The sequence below is a fragment of the Patagioenas fasciata genome, chromosome 15 (genome assembly GCF_037038585.1).
Source record: "Patagioenas fasciata isolate bPatFas1 chromosome 15, bPatFas1.hap1, whole genome shotgun sequence".
In the NCBI taxonomy this organism is placed as follows: Eukaryota; Metazoa; Chordata; class Aves; order Columbiformes; family Columbidae; genus Patagioenas; species Patagioenas fasciata.
In genome coordinates, this window is record NC_092534.1 from 16,525,649 (window position 1) to 16,542,218 (window position 16,570).

Consider the following 16,570-nt stretch of genomic DNA (forward strand, 5'->3'; position numbering starts at 1 on the left):
GGAGGAATTATAGATTTCTAGGATTTAATTACAGATAGGAACGTAACTCGCACGAGCGAGTGGATGGTGAGCTGAACATAACTCCAGAGCTGAGAGCAAATGTCGAGTACTGCATGGGAACAGGAATCGTAGATGGATCTTGGAAATGACGTTTGCAACGCCAACTCCGTTTATTATTTCTTTACTTTTGTATAATTACTTTGTAAAGGGAATGTCCAATCAGATGTTATAAAGTTATTGCTTGAACGCAAAGGGTAATGAGATTTCTTTTAAATGTGAACGGTTTGAGTGTTTGTGACTTCAGTGTTCAACGAAACGCGTTACCTTAGGGCTTTTTACCAGCCCTGCCCTTATGTTAACAGGAAGGCCTAGGGAATCAGGTAAAAAACGGAAACGAAAAAAGTTAAAACCAACATAAAACCTACTGGAACTATTTGATACTCAGGTAGGACCTATATGCTGAACACCCTAATGGCACAAGTACTGGAAAACTTAATCAAATGTCATCACTTCAACTTAATCACTGTTCGAAATCTTGACACTTGCTACCTCAAGGCTGCAAAGAGATTAGATTTGATTGGCTTTGATAATTCTACTTGCTGGTATTTTTCCTTTAAGCTCCACATCACCATGAGCATCTTACATTCTTCAGCTACTTCCTTTCCTTGCTTTTTTTGTTTTTGGAGGGTGCTAATACTTCAGCTTCTGAAATCTCAAGTTCCATTGCCTCTGCTTTTGTTTCATTATTATTGATTTCTGAGGTCAAAGCATCACATAATAATGCATGAACGAATTTCCAGGTTCCAAATTGTCGCTTTCCCAGTCGTTGGCTTTAAAACGTTGAGTGTACATAGAGAAAATACCATTATATGCATGGCCATCAACCCCATATTTTGGCACGAGCTGGGGTTGATGGTACACGCATCTGCGAGGGTCTGATGGTCTCCCTTCCTGGCAAGGAAGATGCTTAGAAACGCCATTTGTTGTGCAGGGTTTTTGGTCTGTTCTGTCTCATTGGGATGACGGCTGTCATCAAAATCCATGAGGTTTTCAGTGCGGTGAAAAACCCTCTCAGTGCAAAATTGACTGAAATCCTTGGGCCAACGTATTAGCAATGTATGATGATGGCGATACAGCTTCCAAATTAAACATGGAATTCCCATTTCCTAATGACTCGAAACGATGCGAACTGCAGCTCTTGCAGTCGATTCAGGTGTTTGGAGCGGGAAGGATGTGGAGTTTGCGGTGTATGATGTGCCCAGCGCCTGGATGATGCTGAACTCAATTCCAAGCACCTATTTTTGCACATAAACTCCCGATTTACCATTTCCAAAGAATGCTAAACTTGCTATCCTGTTTCAGATTAACAGGTATTTATTGGGAGTAGTATGATAGAAGCCCAGATTTTCTAAAATTCAACTTTAAAAGTGAGCATGTAAACTCAATCAGAGCAGCATTTAGAGCTTCTTGTCCCAGGTTAGTGACTCTTCGTGCAGAACAGTTTTTCTTAGTCATCTGCTTAGAGGATGGGCCATTTGATTCTAATCATAGAGTTATTGTATCTTTTTTCTCTCCTGCAGATGTAAGGTGAAAATAAGCTAGAAAAAAAACTTCTCTCTGGGACATGGATGTACATGGTTTGTTACATTCCTGAACCTACTATGTATGGTGCTTATTGACTGTAGACGTTATTTGTTCTCCCGTGTGAAAAAAACTGGCTCAAAAGAACACTTAATGAGAACAAAGAGACAATGTACATTTGTTCAATGTGACATCAAAGCAAGTATTGTAGCACTCTGTGAAACAATAGGAAGCTTCCCTGTCCAAAAAAAAAAAAAAGAGAAAAGAAATGCAAGAAAAAGAGAAAAGAAAAAGAGACAGTTGAATGAATGGAGGATACCAAAAGTACTCAAAACATGACAAAAATCTGGGTGAATAGTGGATTTCTGTCTGAGCAGTCAACGGTGCTTTACGTCAAGAAATGTGCCTGCGTTCTTGATGGAGACGATGGACGCTGGTGGACTTCAGGCACAAAGAGCAGGAATGTATGAAACGATCAAATGCCACGCAAACACTATAGAACAATACATCCTGGCTTGGTGGTGTTTCAAAGTCGATACAAAAAACCTTCTGGGGAGCCTTAAGTGGATTTTATTTTATTTTATTTTATTTTTTACACCATAAAGTGATTATTAAGTTTTCTTTTTACTCTTTGCCTAGCTTTTTATTATCTCTTGGACTACATTTGCCAATAACACGTATACAAGACTGGTGTAACGATAAGCAGAACACAAAACATTATGGTATTTCTCCTAGTGGGATGCGAACTAATGAGATGTATTAAAATAAAGATGGTATACCTATGCATAATTTTCTAGACGTTTCTTGGTTTATGTTCCCCAACCTCCCCCATAATTTAAAGCATTGCTTAAAAAGAAGAAAAAAAAGAGAGATGTGCGTGAACAAATCATAGGATATCCATGCAAAAAGCCTTTTCTTTTCCTTTAAGACTTATGCCAGTTGCCTACTAGTGATATTGTGTTAGCGGTTGTCATTCTTCTCAGTATACAGATACCTTTATTTCACATGTTGGAGCTGTGTGAAATGTACAACTTCTTGTATCTGCATTGTACAATGTCATGGTGGCATGGGAACTACCTTGCTGCAAATATTTGAACAGAACCTAAAATTCTTTATTTTTGGTAAAATGTTATGCTTTATGTGTATTCAACAGAAATATGTGTTTTTTGTAAAGGTGAAGTTTGTATTTTTATCTAAAAATTAACAGTTTTATATACCTGAGAAAGCCTGCTATGTTTTCTTGAACCAAAAAAAAATAAGAAAAAAAAGAAAAAAAAGCATTTTGTGGTCATATTTTTGTAGTAGAATAGCCCAGATAACATCGAGGTCTATTTTGGCTATAGCAGGGCAGCTGGGGCGCTCCGGCAGCCGCTCCGTGCTCTCAAAGCAATGGGCCGAGTCCCCTTGTGCTTTGGGAGCGCGGGGCCGTGGTTTGGACGATGTGCCCTTTGCTTTGTTCCAATTACCACATTGGACGTGTAAAACGAACCACTGGACTCTTTTGTTCCTGAAACGCCTGCAAAGAGGTGAAAGGGTTTCCTTGTCTTGAAGACAGTGTTTCGACTCGAATAAAACCTATCTTAAAATGTGAATGGACTGTAGAACCTTAAAACAAGAACAGCGAGAGAGAGATTTTTCCATGTCTTTAACTATAGTTCAAACATTCCCCTCTGTTCCTGTGGCTATGTCTGATTTCAGCCCTCAGAGCAGTGGTAGCTCACAGGCCTTGTTGGCTTCAGATGCTGATGCAGAGATGGACTTAGTCCCCGTTCTATTTTGTGATCATTTTCCCAGTGTATTCGTGGAGCACCAAAACTGGAAATACATTTAACTAAGATTGTCTGTGCTTGTTTTCCACTAAGTGTACTGTTCACAATGTTATGCACATGAATGTATGTGTCTGCGTTTAAAAAAAGTGTATAAAATGTAATTTATATATTTATGTTTCAGTGGGATGCCAATAATGTTGCTCCGGTCCTTTTTTGTCTAAAAAGGTATCTAATGAAAAAAAAAACCCCACCATATATCCATTAAAACCATGTAGATGAGAAGCGTTATGTGACCCACTCAGACACTGTGCAGAAATGAAAGGATCTCAAAGTCACTTAAGTGGAATAATTGGCAAAGCAGCTTTTGGAGAGTCCTGTGGTAGCGCTGGCCTAAGAAGGTTGAGCTCAGATCTGTGGGCCAGATTCCCCGGAGTAACTCCCTTGGGTATAATGGAGCTCTGCTGATTTACATCACGAGTAAGTCTGGCCCTATAGTAAAATCTTGGAAAAAATAGAAAAGCCAGCTGAGAGGCTTTATTGGTGCCAGCAAATAAACGTGTTATGCCAAATTCAGCACACCGGGAGAGAATGGAGACTGAATGGAGTCTTTTCCAGTAGTTGTTTGTTTGAGACTTGTAGTCTCGAGTTGATTTTGTTACCAGGAATGAGATGCACAGGAGTCTTTGTTGTCAAGCACAGTGTTTATATGGCACGCAGCAGCAAACACCGAAATCTCAGGGCTATGTTCTCAGCTCATACAAATTGGCGAATGTTTTTGACGTGGCTGCCCTTAAGCTCGTTTACATCAGATGAGGATCCAGTCCGTGGTTTTTAAAATCTCGGGAGCCGTGTCACAACGGGAGCGTCATTTACTGTCGTCCAGCTGAGATATTGCCTGCCAGCCCTTGGAGCATCACGGGCTGTAATCTTAGTCCTGCTCCTGCAAAGCGGCAGATCCGCCCAGAAGGAACAGTAACGTTAAAGGTTGTGACGCGGGAGACGTTAATTCAAAGTTAAGTTGGACATTTCAAGGGCCATATCCTCAGCTGGTGTAAATCACCGCCACTCCATTGCCTGCAATGGAGCTGTACCAGCTTACACCACTTGAGGGGCTGGTCCCTCATTCTTGCTCATCCCGTTCACTGCTCGGTCCTGCAGGGATCTCAGATTTTCGTGTACTGTTGATGTAATCCTGTGTTCTCTAATACTTAAGCACAATAAGTGAATATAAGAATGAGTGTCAGACTTAACTTTGAATGTCCAAGCTCTGAATTGGTTTGTTTCACCATTGTGGCTGTAAATTAAACGGTTCTCTGTGCATTTGTGAATGCCGTGTCATATCTTCTTCCGCTGTCTCCTGGAGGTGGGCTCCACCTGGATCTTTACAGCGTTAGAGGGAAGGGTGCGAGCAATCGGAGCCGCAAGGGATCCAACTGACAGCTCTGTTATTTGCGGGGTGGGGGGCGAGAAGGGGGCTTAATGAAGAAATTGGAGATGATTGATAGTTTTGTGAGTCACGTTTCCATGCAATCCTTTGACACCTCGTTGTTTTTGTCCTGGGTGGAGATGTGGGGACAGGACGTTTGTCTGGTTTGCATTCTGCCATCACTTACTCTGTCCAGAGATTTGGAAGTTGTTGGTCTGACTTAAACTTTTTTGAGGTCTTTTCTGGTGAGAAAATGTATAGGGGACTGCCCAAAACCAGTCTCAGTGTTATAATACGGTACACGATTACTGATTCGTCAATTCATTACATTTAATTCTGTGCTTCGTCTTTCCAGAGCTGCCCTTCGGTTGCTTTTATTGAGTGGAATCGAGGACTGTGTGCTAGTTTGCTTTCCTTTTCTCCTGTCCTCCGCCCTGCTTGGCCTCTGCTTTGTTAGACAGCCCCGGAGGTTCTCAGGCAGCACTTCTGTGTCTTTGAGCTGAGGCTCTTTACTCTGCTTGGAACAGCATCTCCTGGGTCTGCTCCCTGCGGCGGCTGCCGTGTCCAGCTCTGAGGTTCTCGGGTGTCCTTTCGGGTCCGCGTTGTCTTTTTGTGGTCTGCTTTCCAGCTATTTTCCGCCTTTCCCATCCCTGTGTTTCTGCCTTTCAATAATGATTTTCCCTTCCTATGTCTCATCCTGTGTCTCTTCTCTCTCCTGCCTGACAGAACAGCCTGCGACCTGTTTATCTCCAAGTCAATTGCTTTATCTAGGTACGTTCCCGGAGATCCTGTCTTCCAGGCCTACAGCTGACCCCCACATGGAAGGCGAATGCTGTTGTGTAGACGCACGGTTGTGGAGAGAAATAATTCATCTTTGCATTTGGAGAAACGCTCCTTGCTGCTAAAGCTCCGGCCCATTCAGCAGCAGCGTTGAAGCTGTTCCAGACATCTGACACTTCAATTAAGATCAGTGGCCCCATTTATAATTTAATTTGAAAGCGTACCCAAAAGCAAAGATGAAGTTTCAAAGCTACCTCAGATTTGCATGCTCATATTTTACTGTAAATTGAAGCAAATCACGTTCGTAGGCCCCTTTCACGGCTTTGAAAATCTCACTCTGGTTATTTATCTGACCTTCTCTTGGGCTGGAAATCGTGGTTTTGCTTTAAAACAGAAAAAATGGGGGGGTTTTCAATTAAGTAATTTTCTTGGTGTTTGTAGTATACAGGTTCTAGTTCTAGCAGATCTCAGAAACAGAGTCAGGTGAAAATCGTTTAATCCCAGTTACGTTTGCTTTAATTTCCGGTAACAGAGAAAAGCCTATCAGTGTCGCGCTCCTCAAAAATCAATCTATGTTTTGTATTTATTATTCCTTTTAATTGCTGTGTGTTTTCCCACATTTTAACAGCAAGGTATTATGTCACGTCAGAGCTTTCTGTGCCGCTCTTTGCTGTAGCATCTCCGCGGCACAGCCTTGAACTGCTTAGTGCTTGTATCTCCTCTGAAATAAAGAACTATTGTTATCCCATTTTAGGCGGGCCCGAGGCGTGGAGAAATGACTGTGCAAGGTCACACAGCAAGGCTATGGCAGAACCAGGGCGAGGACTCAGGTCTGAGTGCTCATCCAGTGCCCTAAATCACACGACCATCTTCCCTTTCCAAGAATGAATCCTTGCACCCTTAGAGCTAAATACTGAAAAGATTGGGGGTAAGTCATTTTGCCTCATTATTGTGCATCGGATACGTGATCAGAAACCACTGCCGTGTCGGCAGAGAATGTAGTGGCTGATGAAAATCCAGCTTTCTGCCCATGCAATTACGCGGCTTTTTGTGCTATCATGAGATAGTAATTTCCTGCATCTCTGAGGGGTCAACCTTTTGTGACTTGCAGTGAAAATTATGCACGTAGGACAAACCAAGGCTCAGATTTTATGGGAATTTAGGAAAATTCAGTAGACAATTTTCGTTGTACTTCAGTGTCATTCATTCCTTTTATGGTGTGGGTAACAGTTCCCAAGGGAACTGTTTTTATCATGGGTCCGATCCTGATCTTTTTCTTCCCAGCCCCTAATATGGAAAAGCACTTGAAGAGGTGCCTGTGTTTCAAACCAGTGCCTGAGCACGCTGGCAACTTTGGGCAAACGTGCCATGGACCTCGGGCGAATGGAGCAGCATTGGTGCTTTATCGCTCTGTTTCGGCGGGGGGTGCCATCCTGACACAGCATCCCAGGCGTGGGATGGGGTCCTCGTGTTCTTAGAGCGTTGAAGTGTGTTGTAACAACCCCAAAGATGGTGTAACGACCGGAATATACAACTAGAAAAAGAGCTGGAGAATTCCACTCTCTTATACTCCCGTGGTAGTTGCCGTTTTGGAATTAGTATTTGTTCTGTTTTGGGAAAGTGTTTTCCCGGCATGGCTGGGTTTAGGACTGCAATTGCTAGTGCCAGTGGGCCCATTTAACATTATCGCCTAGGGTACCTCAGAGAATAGGATTTGAAAACTCACGGTCATACCCATAGCAGACAAATTTGAGATGGGAAGAAATAATGAGAGCAAATTTAATGAGAAATTTGGCAACTTTTAGTTTTTTTTTTTGAGGTGGGGGAAGGAATTAGAAAATGAAATGAACGAGATCAAAACGTGATCTTTCGTTTTTCAGTTGTGGAATGTTACCTATCGCTTTAGTCATTCGAAGTATTTGCTGCATCAGGCTAAATTATGTGCTGAAGTGGCTCAGGATCAGTACAGCACATAAAAAGTTACGACCGGTTCGTGTTGAACTGCTGCCTATTATCACAGCATATGATTGTCAGGTGGGGCCGGCAATCACAGTCGTAAATCAGAGAACAAGTCATAGGTTAGGTACTGTTTTCCTTAGATATTGTCTCTAAGTTTGTTCTCCGTATGCTGGTCTCTTGAGTGACGTTCGGTGAGCTTTTCATTTAGGTGTAAAGTCAAGAGTACGTAGTTCCCAACCTGAAACTAAGGAAATGCCAGCTCTTAGTCCTGTTCATCATCAACAGATGAAATTCTGGCAATGTCCTGGTGATAGGGTTTCTGTCACTGGAGGCTTCAGTGTCACGTTCTTCCAGTGTCACTTCTTCCCCCAGAGGGGAATCCAATCATCATTATATTTGACTCGTTAGCAGGCCATCAAATCTGACTTGCTTTGAGTTATTAGCATCTAAAAATTCCTGTTTGGACTGATACTTGTTCCTGCCAAATGTCTTCCAGGAGCTTAGATAAAAATACACCAAGAGAGGTTGACTTGTGTGCTTCAGCAGAAAACAAATCCACATAGGAAGGCTGGAGTAGCCCCTCAAACAGGGAAATAAGGAGCCCAGTGTGTAACAAGTGTTGCACACTCACCTTCCCAAGATCAAACCTAATGTCTTGGCCTCTATGACCATCTTTGATCTTGCACGATGGAGACAACTGGTTTTACTGTCCAGCTTGGGAACTGAGATGAGCTGTGAAGATCAGGTGTGCAAAGACCAGAAGCACCCGGAGGTGCAGTTGAGCCCATAGTGCTTGAAATCCCCTGGGGATTTTGAAAACATCTTGATTCTTGAAAGCAATCACAAATAAGTAGAAGAAACGCATTTTAAACACTTTTGAAAATCCCACCCTGGTTTATTTGGCAGATGAAAAAAGGATCCAGGAAATATTCTGTTATACATACAGTGATAATTCAGTGAGAAAGTAGGTTCATAGAAAATGCTCATGCTTAAATATTTCAGCGGTTAATGATCATCTTTACAGACCATAATACTTGAATACTTCACTTATCGATGCATCAGGGCTTGGATGGACTTTGAGATGTATGAAAATAGGACACTCCTTAGGCCCATGGTAGCTCCATGTTCTAGTAACTGATCAACCAATTACATAGTTGGCCAGATCAGTTACTTGCATAAATAGATACAACTCCATTGACTTGGCTGGAGGTGACAGTTACCTGAGAATTGACCCGAAACTCTTGCCACGAAGCAGATAATGGTTTCATGTTTTGCTGTTTAGTGCTGTAAAAACAGACTCATTTCCTGGAGCAGTTAAAACAAGAAGCTCTGGAAAGGCGATTTCCCACAGAGACTCATCCGCGCTGGAATTCGCTGGGGTCCCCGGATGTGGACATGTGCTCTTAGAAAACATAACGCAGCAACTTTGTTTAGGGAAGCCTCTGACCTGTCAAAAATGCGAAGCATTTGTTACCAGACTTTTCCTTGGCAATTAGTGGGCAGGATTACTCATAGAAATTGTTTTGTTTGCTCACAAGGGGAGAAGCAAGACATAAATTCAAGATATCCCCTGTTTGACCACAAGAAAGAGGGCTCTGCCCAGAGGGGCCTGTGAGCGAAGCGCTGAGCGGCCCCGCGTCCCGTTGGGGATGAACCCAGCTTGAAGACCTCTGTGAAGCATCAAGAGCCCTCCAGAACTGCTGGGCATCCTTGGCTGGGATTTTTTTCAGCAGCCTAAGGGATTTCAGCATCCAATTTTAATTCATTTTTATAAGGTTTCCAAGAAACCCCAGGTGACTGCAAAACCCCTCTGTCCGTGTTCTGCAGCGAGGCCAATTTTGAGCCAGGGATGTCACCGTGAGCGTTTCCTTCCTTCTCTCGGTAGTGGCACTCAGCCTGGGGTTTGCTTTCTGCTGTTGGGTGTAGGTGCTCCCCAGTAGTGACTTCGAAGTGCCTGTTGTGTGCCCCGTTCGCTGCTGGACAGCCTGACATTTCGGATGGGGAGTCCTCCTCACTCCAGCCATGCGTCACCTTTGCCTTAGCACTTTGGCTTTACGCATCTTTTCTAGACAAAGGTGGTGCTGATTTAAGCTTGGGGAGTTTGAAGAGGCCGGATTTTCTGCAGTGGACCCTGTTCTGCTGGAGTCTGTTGCCCAGCTGTGTGCAGCTGGAGGAGGAGGGAGAGATGCCGCAGCGCTTCAAGGAAGCCAAGATGTGCCTCCTCGTGCTCAAACAGCCCTGCCCGAAGACACGTCCTCCCTGGCTGCCACCGAGCACTGCGGTGTCCCCCTTCCCCCTTGCTTTGAGAGCTGACGTTTCCCTGATGCTAGCACGTCCCTCGTGCAAAGAAGGTCTGGTGCTGCGTTGTGTGGTTGAGGTGCTGTGGTACCCGCTCATCAGCGAGATTCCCATGCAGACTGGGGGCTCTGTGCTCATGCATTTGGGAGTGAAGACATCTCTTGGTCCAAACCTGCAGTGAAATGCGCTGCTCACAGGTCTCCTTGGAGCCAGGAAGCTGCTCAAAACCATGCAGGATCTGAATTCCCCCTGACTGCAATGGGCTTCCACAGCAAAAATGACAGAAGCAATTTATCCCAGATAGAGTGGTTTCTTCAACGTGCCACGTATGAGTCCAGCAGGTTAATGCTCAGCTCGCATACTTTACTGATTGCCACAAATGCGGCTTTTGAGTCAAATTGTCACTATTTTTTCAGGGCTGTGTTTCTCTTACATGTGCTTCAGAAGAGCTTGCCTAACAGCTTGTATCCATTTGTTGTGAGCAGCCTGCTGGCCGGCGCGAATGGTTCGGCTGTGTCTGCGTATCTAATGGGGGTTTGGGGACTTTGCAGCTGGGGTTGGCGAGTGCAAATGTTTCCCATTAGCTCCCTGCATTCCCCCAAGTTGTGATTCAGCAAGAGCGTCAGTGGAAAGCTGAACTTGAGGCATGCGAGATGTTTCTTTGAAGTTACTCCTGCTTAAAGTTAGGCATGGTCCAAGCTGGCTTGCTAAAGCCGAGGCCCTGAAGAGCCTACCGTGCTATCATAGTCTCAGCTTAGTCCTTTCCTTTTCTGTGTTGCCTGCAGTGATGCTGGCTTCAGAAGCGATCTGCAGCCTGTTCAGTAAACTGTTCCATCGTGTGGAGGGAAAGCTTTAACTGTTCAGTGGCTTTTCCACCAGCAAGCTCAGCTCCACTAGCAAGCCCATGGCAGTGCCTGCCCTCTCCGGGCCTCTAAGGTCTCTTCCTTCCTTATTTTCTTCAGCACGTTTCCTTTCTAAGCCAAGTGAAAAAAAATTAATCTTAAAAATAGTACCTTAAAAAAGGTGGGAAATTAAGCAGTTCATCTAATCTCGATTCCTTTATCTCGCTTAATTAAGGAGAAGTTTGCCAATAGTGATCTGGTATTTCCTAAAACAAGCATACATGAAGAACACTTTGAGCGACTTCAAAAGAGTTTTTGGGCTAGATCAGGAAAAGATAAAACCAGAAGTGGAAACTTCTAATGCACTTTATAGCTCATTACTTACAGGAAGTACATTGTTGCATAGGATACTAATGAATTCTGCAGGGTGAGGTTTCCAAAACAAAAACAATTATGGCACCTTCTGTATCTTAGAGGAAGGGTCTCAAGGTTTTTGCAGTTATGATAGATACGCAGTGGATGTTGTTGGTTGTATCACCCAGAGAGATTCTGCCTCTGGGAAAGGGCTTTTTGAAGTGTGTACACTATTGAATTTCTGTAGCAACTTCCTGGTGTAGGTGTGAAAAGCGATCAAGGGAACGGTAGAAGTGTATCTGGTTTCCAGTTGCCCTGTTGGGCACCCGGAAGGCAGAACTGCTGCCCCGTGTGTGTCTGGCTGCAGGGAGGACAACAGGCGCGCATTGGGATGACTGAGGATGAACGTGGTGAGGTTGGTGCTCATGTTCTCAATCAGGCAGTGAGGCCAGCGAAGTGAGAACGGCAAAGTGTATACTCACATTTACCAGTGACACTTGTCTGGAAGATTAATATTTGACAGACTCTTAATTAAGTCAACTGAAGAAGTAATCCTGAAGTCCTGGTTTTGGACAAGGGCCTGAGTCCCGTGCTCCTGGATTTACTGTTAGTGAGTTGATGCTGTCAAAATTGTTGTGAAACAGGAATATTTCATATTTGTGAAGCATCCTGCGGGTGGCAAAGAGCAGTTTCTGCTGTTCAAAGAGCTCCTTGGTGTGAGCGGGTCCCTGGGTGGTGACCGCAGAGCTCAGGGCTTGTGCCCCAGGCTCAGCTCATGGTCTCAGGTCCAGGTGTGCTGTCCTCAGGGCTTGTGCCCCAGGCTCAGCTCATGGTCTCAGGTCCAGATGTGCTGTTCTCAGGGCTTGTGCCCCAGGCTCAGCTCATGGTCTCAGGTCCAGATGTGCTGTCCTCAGGGCTTGTGCCCCAGGCTCAGCTCATGGTCTCAGGTCCAGATGTGCTGTTCTCAGGGCTTGTGCCCCAGGCTCAGCTCATGGTCTCAGGTCCAGATGTGCTGTCCTCAGGGCCTGTGCCCCAGGCTCTGCTCAAGGTCTCAAGTCCAGATGTGCTGTCCTCAGGGCTTGTGCCCCAGGCTCAGCTCATGGTCTCAGGTCCAGATGTGCTGTCCTCAGGGCTTGTGCCCCAGGCTCAGCTCATGGTCTCAGGTCCAGATGTGCTGTCCTCAGGGCTTGTGCCCCAGGCTCAGCTCATGGTCTCAGGTCCAGATGTGCTGTCCTCAGGGCTTGTGCCCCAGGCTCAGCTCATGGTCTCAGGTCCAGATGTGCTGTCCTCAAGGCTTGTGCCCCAGGCTCAGCTCATGGTCTCAGGTCCAGATGTGCTGTCCTCAGGGCTTGTGCCCCAGGCTCAGCTCATGGTCTCAAGTCCAGATGTGCTGTTCTCAGGGCTTGTGCCCCAGGCTCAGCTCATGGTCTCAAGTCCAGATGTGCTGTTCTCAGGGCTTGTGCCCCAGGCTCAGCTCATGGTCTCAAGTCCAGATGTGCTGTCCTCAGGGCTTGTGCCCCAGGCTCAGCTCATGGTCTCAGGTCCAGATGTGCTGTCCCCAGGTTCGCAGCAGCCTTGTTGGGTGCAGCTCCTTCGTTGCACACACGTTGGGTACCTCGCTGTCCTCCCCCCGGAATGTGTACGCACACCAGCTCTCATGTCTCACTCAGATTCAAAGGGTAGTTTGCTGTGTGTTTAATGTATTTTAGGCAGCAAGGCATTTCCATCAGGGCCAAAGCACACGGGTAGTGAAGCCTGAGCATTTTTTTTTCTTCAGGCAAGACATTTAAATATCGGGTTAGCTGTTCTTTCTATCTTTAGGCGCTCGGATTCTTCTAAACGTGTGGTCGCTGGAAGGCTGTCTGATTGAAAATCAAGAGGCGTTTGCCCTTGTGAAAGTTCCTCCTCATGCCCGAAAGTGAGATTTGGACTCCTAAGTCACAAAGATGCTTTTGCAAATGTTCTGTCTGTGTTTCTGCTTCTCTATAAATCAACCTGCTTGGCCTGAACTGAATGTTTAAGTAATAAGCAGCTGAAGGACAGTCTGAATGCTTTTTGCTGAGTGTTTCTCTTATGGAGCGCTCGGGGTCGCGTGGCATCTGCTCTGACCTTAAGGACCTGCTTTCTAGAGGCTTTTTGACGCCGCTAACAAACCCCACATTTTAACGAGCCCTTGAAGAAGCCCGTCGCTGGTACCGATTCAGGACAGGGGTTAGGAGAGGATTCTTGCTGGGATACAAGATGGCTCTGTCCATGTGCTGGCCAGGGATGAAGGGCTGGAAAACTGCGTGGTGGAAGAGACTATTAATGTGATTTTCCACAACTTTCCTTGCAGCTGCATTTTTGAGGAGAGCGAGCGAGAGATGGCTAGGCTTGCAGTAACATGTTGTGCCGTCAGAAATGCTACAGCCACCATCTGTTTCCAGCCCACGACTTGAAAGAGAACTGAGCAGTAATCTCATAATTCACATGAGCGTTTTACACTCGTGAACCCTTCCCAACCTTTGTCTGGTAATGAGGGGAGTGCATGGTGCTAAGGTTTGTATTTTTCCTGTGCCTGTTAGTGTTTATTTGTATGTCTCTTTCTGTTTTGTTGGTTTGTTTGCCTTTTTTGTTTCTTTTTCCCATTAAAATAATTTCTCTGGGAGGAAAATCAGACCGGTTCCACCATCAAAAGAAACAGTAAAGGTGAAATCCCGGTTCCGTTGGCCTTGCTGTCGGAATTCTCCAGGAGGAGGTGCGTTTAACATTCCTCTGTCGTTGTCACTTGTCCATTAAATAAAGACAGACATTAGAAAGTGAAGAGGCCGCCTGCTGAGCTGCCCTTTCCCCGCAGAAACGGAGCTGCTAGAATAGCCAGACATGCGCGTTTTAAACCCGCACCATCGGATCGGATGGTAACGGTGGGTTGGATTTTAATGAAAACAAATTCTTCTGCTAATCTTCGCTTGGGGCTGGCCACCCGTGGGATTAAGGAAACCACCTGCTGTGCCAAGGACACGCTCAGGTTGGGGCTGCCGGCGGGTGGGAAGAACACGGACATCTGAGGGCGACTCTGGTGGGCCGTGGCCGTCTGTCCCGTTGCGGTGCCCTCAGGGCAGCCGAACAGTTGAGATCATTTAGTTGATGGAAATACGCTCCCCTCGGCCTGCAAAGCGCGGCTAACGGCGTCGCGGATTTCGGCTGTTCTGCCAAGCCAAGGGCTGCTGCTTCTCGGGGCCTCCTCTCGCCTTCGGACCCCGTTTGCCTGTGTCCTCCCAGCACAGCCGCGCCGGCCGGGCCATCTCCTGCTCTCCTCTGGCCTTACAAACAATGACTTCCATCATCTCCACCAGACTGCGGAGCAGTTTTAAGGATGAAAGGGCTTCTTATTTCATATATCCCACTGCTGCTAGAACTATAAATCCTTTATGGACTGAGTTTATAGCAAACTGCTACTGCAAGCAAGTGAAATTTATTTTGTGTTGTCATATGTATGGTCAAACTGTCTAGGAAGATGCCAAAGAATTGAGCTGCTGATGGACAACCAATTCATTCTCTTCTCATTTTATTTAAAAATAATAAATAACTGTCAATCACGTGAACTTACTTTGACATGTGCTACCTGTTGGGTGATCTTCAGTGTTTCCAGTACATAAGTGGAAGAACGCTGCCAGTTCTTGCCAGGTTCAGCAGAGATGGCATGAATTCCCACCAAGCGAAGGTTTGTGGGCTCACTGGGGTTGGGGACCATCTCCTTGAGCGCTATAGGCTGTTCTGAGTGTGTTAGCTCAAATAGTGAGGGAGCACCCAGTACAACTGCTCAGCCTTTTGGGTCCTTTGTCCCCACAGGGGCCACCTCCGGCCACACTGGCGTCTGCTGCAATCCGTGGTGAAACTTTATCGACAGCCGTGGGCCTTCTGCCTTGCAGGTTGATCAAACATGGGTTGCTGGTGGATCTCTGGAGTCTAGAAAGCCGGCCCGTGTCTATTTTGGTGCCTTGTGATGGTTCATGAGCTAAAAAGGAGGTAGTAGAAACTCTTTGAGCCGATGGGGTGTGAATCACACGCATTTCTGTCTTGTTCTCTTAGAGAGCAAACAAGCCTGAAAAGTTACTTTATTTTTTACCCAGGCTAATCAGTGATAGCCGGGGGTGTTGGGAACTCTGGTATCAAACGGCCTTTCCCCACTTGCTCGCCGGTTGCAATCCCTGCAGCCTCCCGCCCCCACATCTGCAGTTTACGGCCACATCTGGAGCGTCTGCCCCACACACGCGGGCAGGAGCTGCTCCCCCTGCCCCGACACACACGTCGTGGCTTTGGTGTCCGTGGAGGGATAAGCATCTTGTTTTGGCATGAGAGGGAGAGAGAGAGGGGGCACGGGAAGGGCAGCGCAGGGAAGGCCTCGGTCGTGGAATTCCCAGGAACAGGATTTGCACATTTTATGACTGTTCAGATGGAAATGCAACCCAGCTGAATTATTACTCCTTAATCCTGCTTTCTCGCTTTCCTCCCGGCAGCCTCCTCCCTTCCAGCTTAGGTAATACAGAAACTTATAAACAAATCACAGCACATGAAAAATAGCAAAGGCCGGGTCGGGGGGGGAAATAAAGGACCTGGGTTAGGGCTGTGATGGACAGACAGGTGGAAGGCAGGCACCAGAAGGGAGGATGAATGGTCAAAGCCTTTGATGGGAACACTAAAGAGCTATTGAAAACCCAAGGGGTGGGGGGAGGGAGGAGGAAGAATAGCAGGAGGAGAGAAAGCGCGGCAGCCGTGCCCCCGGCCCCCCGCCCTCTTTCTCAGGATGTTGAAAGTATTTGTCCCTCGTTACAGAATGATTGAACTGCCGCCAGCCCGGCCACCCTTCCAGCCTCGGCACTGGGAAACTGGCACTTCTGAAAGCCTCGTCGCCTCTCCAGTTTTATAGCTTTCCCGTTTCGTGGGGGGTTTTGTGTTGTGCTGTTCGCAGGGTTGTTTTCAGATTTGCCGCGCATCAAAGAAACTATGTTTTGTTGCTCTGACAAACACAGAATCCAGGTAATGAAAGGAAGAATTAAAAAATAAAGGCCCATTTTTATCAGAATACCCAGCTGTCTGCCTTTTATTGAGTAAGAATTTCATGCATTCGGCATTCACGACGTTGCATTAATATTCCTTTGGTTTATCTCTAGTGCTTTCTGAAGGAGGAATTTCATCCTGTAAATAAAGCTTCTACTTTATTGATGTCTCTGCGTGCGCAAAAGCAGTGCCTGTTCTTCACAGTCAGAGCAATGGAGATGATCCTGTTATATCATAATTAAAATGGTTTTGCACCAGACGAATGCAGACAGCAGTGGAAAAAGATAATCTTTCCCTTTTTCAGAACGGTCCCTGAAGCTCTGCGGTGTCTTTGCCCCGCAAGATCTGCAGATGGGAAGAACTCTTGAAGATCCACATATGAGATTGCTATTGCTGCCAGAGGCTGTATTTATATAATGTATTTATATGTGTATGTATTTATATAAGCCTGGTGTTCCGAAGGACTGAAGCCGTGCATATTGTCAAGATTTGGATCTGGGCGTGTGTAGCTGCCTCTTCCA

General features: G+C 45.9%; 1 protein-coding gene across 6 annotated transcripts in view; it reads left to right on the plus strand.

Moving 5' to 3' along the window:
• The window catches only part of PDGFA (platelet derived growth factor subunit A), a 36,675-nt gene extending 20,601 nt beyond the window's left edge, over positions 1-16,074 (plus strand). For 2 of the 6 annotated variants that reach the window (XR_011741431.1, XM_065850482.2), the window contains 2 exons: positions 6,311-6,484; positions 13,345-16,074. Coding sequence is in view for 3 of the 6 variants with exons in the window: in XM_065850482.2 (XP_065706554.1) it covers positions 6,311-6,444 (134 nt within the window). In the remaining 3 variants the exon portion in view is untranslated. Of the gene's footprint in view, positions 1-362; positions 446-1,362; positions 1,477-1,580; positions 4,679-6,310; positions 6,485-13,344 lie in introns of those variants that run through there. The other 4 variants (XR_010652407.2, XR_010652408.2, XM_065850484.2 and 1 more) reach the window with 4 other exon arrangements.
• The last annotated feature ends 496 nt before the right edge of the window (positions 16,075-16,570 follow it).